We start from the raw sequence: 5486 nt of genomic DNA, 5'->3' as shown, positions 1-5486 counted from the left end.
TGGGTGTACAGTTCAAGACCTTGCTTATTTTTAAACTAAATTATGTGTTATGTGGAAGCAATGTTTATATAGCAGTAACCTGAATGTTTCTAATAAAATACCCAGGTGCACAGAGTCAAAAAAACCTCACATTTTTCCCTAACCTGTTTATTGTTGTTTGGTGAAATCTGGCTTAAAAGTGTGGGACAGGGGCTAAGTGAGTGGAATATGAAGTAAGAATGAGGAAAGGAAGAAGTAGATGAAAGCTAGGTTGTTTGAAAATGCTTTGTAGGAATGTTTTCACACTCTCTTGTAGCCCCTAATTTATTCACAGCTCTTCAGTGTGATCTTAAAAATTGATCTCATTGTGTCCCTCGTGTTAACATTTTTAAAAGACCCTCGTACATTATTTAGTACAGGCCTGCATCCTTCCTCAGCTCTAGCCTCAGTGTCTCCTTGTTCGCTGACATTCAGTCACAGTGGTCTTGCTTCATTTCTGTAGAAGGCTACTCTTCTGGCTGTGGCTTTTCCACTTTTTACCCTTCGTAACTCTACCCCAGTCTTGCTTTCCTCTCTCCCTCCCATGGTTGCCCTCATCATTTCTAGCCTTGGTTATTGTCTTTAAGTTCTTCTGCTCTGATTGTCCATCCCTGTTGTTCTCTTTCAAAAAGCCCATTCTGTTTCCTCATGTCTTAGAGTTACTTGATTTCATTTTTGTGTTTGTGTGTGTATGCATTTCTGTTTATGGACAGGAACACTTTTGTGGGGGGGTGGCCAGGTCTTGCTGTGTAGTTCAGTCTGGCCTTGAACTCAGCAATCATCCTGCCTTAGGCTGTCAAAGTAGGGATTGCTGATGTGTGCCCAGGTGTAGACAAGAACTTTTATTTTTTGACGCAGGGTCTCGCTGTGTAGTCCAGGCTGGCCTTGAATTTGGAGTTACCTTCTGCTTAGCCTCCAAGGTACTGGGATTATAGGCTTGTGCCACCATGCCTGGCTAGACAAGAACTCATGAAATAAAAAAAAATAAAAAAAATAAAAATCTGATTTACATATATTCCTAAATGGTAGTTTGCCATTTTTCTTTCCTTTTCCTATTTTTTCTTCAACTTGATTTTTTTCTTTAATACTTTAAAATTTTTCCATTTTCATTGTTTTTATAATTTAACCTAACCATAGCTAATAAGCATAAGACTATTGCTAATACTTAAAATAGTTTATATATTTTATAAATTAAAAAATTGATCTAATTTTAAATTTCTTGTTTAAAAGTTTCCCTGAGATGGGCTGGGGAGATGCCTCAGTGGAATAAGCATGTCCCTGGCAAGCGCAGGGGTCTGAGTTCAATCCTCCATTCTGCAAAAACAAACAAACAAACAAAAAACAAAAAAACCAACAACAAATAAAAATTTCCCTTAGAATCCATAGATTTTATTTCCTTCAGTTCTCTAAATCTGTTTTTCTGAACCATTAGCTTTAAAATGTTTCTTTCTAGTTTTGTTTTTATATTGCAAGAAGTTTACATCTATGATTACAAATGTTAATTGTGTTAGTTTGGACAGAATATCATGTCTGCATCTTGTACTATGAATAACCACTACGAAGACAACAATATGCAATGTCTTAATTATTTTAACTGTCCTACTGACCTGTTTTGAAAGTGTCTCATTGCTATTTGTTTCTCAATAAAATGAATAAAAAATTAATTGTAGGTTATCAATAAACTAATATCACGGTAAATGCTATGCCAAATAAAAGAGGCAGAAAATGATCTTGTTTTTCAGCTAAGATGGTTAGAGAGGCCTGATCAAGTCAATAATACTTACTCAGGAACCTAACTAAGACGAGTGAGCTGTCTAAATGGATGGAAAAAGACAGACGAGTGTATAGAGAGTCTGAGACAAATGATTTTGGTGTGTTTGAGAGGCATGAGTCATTTTGACTAAAAGAGAGGGAATCAGAAAACTAGTCCTTCTGTGAAGGTATTCATGGCACACGGAAAGATGCAATCTAAATTTTGTCTTTGTCCACTTGAAATAGATACCAGGAAGGAAAGTAGGGAAGGGACAAGAATGGAAGGTTGTAAAAGAATGAAGAACCCATCTATAGTGTACGTGTAGTGTAGGTGAGAAGTGATGGTTGCTTGGATGAGAATAATGGCAAAGAAGGGCAACTAGGAGCTACTGGCAGATAAAGTGAATGTTAGTTGTAAGAGAAGAAACATTGAGGATGAAGAACTCTTGAATAACAGAGGGAACAGGGGCCGGGGAGATGGCTCAGTAGGATAAGCACTTACACACAAGTCCTGAGTTCAACCCCCGGTCCCACAAAAAAAAGGGGGGGAGGGGGGAAGAGGCTGTAGATAGACTAAGCAAGAGACTTAAAGTCAGATCTGATTTAAATCTCACATCTGCTTGCCACCAGGTATGTGTCCTTTAACTTTTCTGGGCCTTTGTTTCCCTGATGTGTTAGAGGTATTCTGACAAATATTTGGACTGTACATGTAAAGGCCGTTCACCCCACTGTTCAGATCAATGTATGATGTGTATTAACTTTTCTCTTCTTTCTCCTTTTAGGTGATGCTTTTAGGGTTGTTTTTATAATATGACTAGGACCAGAAAGCACAAGTTTCAGACAGATAGTAAGAAATATTCTTTTGGAACTCAGCCATTTGTGGATTGAATTTTGTGATGGGAAAACTACATATTATATAACCTCTTGATGATTTTCAGTCTGCATTTCTTTTATAGGATTAGGTGCCTGTAGCTCGTGTTTCTTGAAAAATGGTATGGTAATATTTCAGTTTATCTTTTCAGTACATAGCAAGAAAGAAACTGTAGGCATCCTAATATTAGAGTCATTTGAGAATCATTTAACCTTTAGGATCGTGCTTATTATAGTACTTAAGAAATTTTGAAAATGTTATCTTTACTTAAGTAATTTAAGATTAGTCATAATAGCAGATTTTCATTTTAAACTTTCTTTCTTTAGGTGAAGCTGTACTTCACAAAAACAGTAGAGGAGCCATCAAACCCAGAGGCTAGCAGTTCAACTTCCGTAACGCCAGATGTTAGTGACAATGAACCTGATCATTATAGATATTCTGACACCACTGACTCTGACCCAGAGAACGAGCCTTTTGATGAAGATCAGCACACACAAATTACAAAAGTCTGATTTTTTTTTTTATCAAGAGGAATTAAAAACCATGAATATAAACTTGAATAAACTGAAAATGGACTTTTTTTTTTTTTTTTAAATGGCAATAGGACATTGTGTCAGATTACCAGTTATAGGAACAATTCTCTTTTCCTGACCAATCTTGTTTTACCCTATACATCCACAGGGTTTTGACACTTGTTGTCCAGTTGAAAAAAGGTTGTGTAGCTGTGTTATGTATATACCTTTTTGTGTCAAAAGGACATTTAAAATTTAATTAGGATAAATAAAAATGGCACTTTCCCATTTTATTCCAGTTTTCTAAAAAGTGGAGACAGACTGATGTGTGTACTTGGGAATTTTTCCAATTGTGTTCTGTCACCAATCAAAGTGGCTAAAGAGCTTTGCAAATTACAGGTTCACATCCTACCCCTTTGCACTTGTGGCAACAGATAAGTTTGCAGTTGGCTAAGAGAAGTTTCTAAAGGGTTTTTGCTACATCTTAATGCATGTCTTCAGGTTGGGGGAATGGAGGGAGTGCTCAGAAAGGAATATATTTTATGCTGGACTCTGGACCATATGCCATCTCCAGCTATTTACATGCACCTTTCTTTAGCATGCTACAGTTACTAATCTGGACATTTGAGGAATTGGCTGCTGTCACTGCTTGTTGTTTGTGCATTTTTTAAAAAAAAGCATATTGGTGCTAGAAAAGGCAGCTAGAGGGAATGATTATGTATTGGGGTACAGGAATGAACCTTGTGCAACACCTTAAAGAGTCCACAAGTGAAGGGAAGTAAAAATGATGTGGTCATAGATAAGAAACACAGCAACAATGACTTAACCATATAAATGTGGAGGCTATCAACAAAGAATGGGTTTGAAACATTATAAAAATCGACAATGATTTCTTAAATATGTTTTCTCAGTTGTAATGACTGCTCCATCTCCTGTGTAATCAAAACCAGTGCTAAAAGTCAGATGCTATTAGTACCTACATCATTCAACAGTTTATTAGGTTTCAATCATACACGCTGTGGATGCTTCATGTGATGCGTACAAGCTTCTTTTTACTCACTAAATATAAAATATTTTGTAATGCTGCACAGGAAATTTTGAGATTCTACAGTAAGGAGTTATTTTTTTCTTTAAAGATTTATGATGCACTTATTCAATCTGGTAGCTGTCAGCCGTTCTACCCTTTTGACCTTACACATTCTATTACAATGAGTTTTGCAGTTTTGCACATTTTTTAAATGTCATTAACTGTTAGGGAATTTTACTTGAATACTGAATACATATGTGTATATTAAAAATTTGTTAAAAAACAAATTAGAGTTGCAGTAAATTTTCAACACTGCACAGATAAGGCATTTAATTTTTCAGTAATTGTCCTACATATGATTTATCAATTTGTTATTGAAAGAATAGAATTTGTTCAATGTGCAGTGTTGATTCATTTCTTCGTAGTGCTAGAGTTGGGAAATAAGGCTTCATGTCTTAAATACCATCATATATTTGATAAGCCCAGACTGCATATGATTTTAAGCAGAGTACAACTACTATTGTAAAGTTAATGTGAAGATTCTATTAAAAAGGATTATTTCCCCCAGAAATTCAGTGTCTTTAAAATTATATTTTGACCTTGACATTTGAATACCCAGCCATTATATTTCTTATTGGTGTAAAATCCATTTTCAATAACTTATTGGTGCTGAAATTGTTCACTTGCTGTGGTCTGACCTAGTTAATTCACAAACACAGATTGCATAGGACCTATTAGAGCAGCATTTATAGAGTTGATGGTGAATAGATTAGGCAGAACTTCATCTAAAATATTCTTGGTAAATAATGTTGACATGTTTTCCATACCTCATCAGTTTCATTCAACGTAGTTTTTAAATTTTTAACAAAACTTAAGATTTACACATTTGTATTTAAACCTTGATAATATATTCATCGACTGCTAATTAAGTTAATTGGCAAAGTTAGAGACTATTCCATAGCTCCCCACTGAAATTAACATGCCATTTTGTCTGGTAAAAGCTGCAAATTGACTAAAATGAAGATCAGCTATTTACATTTTGAAGATAGCTATTAATACTGTTTTTGTTACAGTTTTGGGCACAGCACATTAAAACATAATTTGCATTGTTTCAATATGTAACATAAAGGGCCAGGTTATAAATAATTATATTATAATGGGCTTTTGCACTGTTAATATTTTTCCTTTGGAATGTGAAGGTCTGAATGAGGGTTTTGATTTGAATGTTTCAGTGTTTTTGAGAAGCCTTGCTTACATTTTATGGTGTAGTCATTGGAAATGGAAAAATGGCATTATATATATTATA

General features: G+C 35.0%; 1 protein-coding gene across 1 annotated transcript in view; it reads left to right on the top strand.

Moving 5' to 3' along the window:
* Pten (phosphatase and tensin homolog) overlaps positions 1 to 4251 on the top strand; it is a 91664-nt gene extending 87413 nt beyond the window's left edge. Inside the window, exons 9-10 of the mRNA XM_023716179.1 lie at positions 2449 to 2512; positions 2968 to 4251. Coding sequence (XP_023571947.1) covers positions 2449 to 2512; positions 2968 to 3153 — 250 coding nt within the window. The 3' untranslated portion in view covers positions 3154 to 4251. The remainder of the gene's footprint in view (positions 1 to 2448; positions 2513 to 2967) is intronic.
* The last annotated feature ends 1235 nt before the right edge of the window (positions 4252 to 5486 follow it).

Source organism: Octodon degus, unplaced genomic scaffold, assembly GCF_000260255.1.
Source record: "Octodon degus isolate 3935 unplaced genomic scaffold, OctDeg1.0 scaffold00046, whole genome shotgun sequence".
Lineage (NCBI taxonomy): Eukaryota > Metazoa > Chordata > Mammalia > Rodentia > Octodontidae > Octodon > Octodon degus.
Note: the sequence above shows the minus strand (reverse complement) of the source record. Positions and strands in the feature narration are given on the sequence as shown.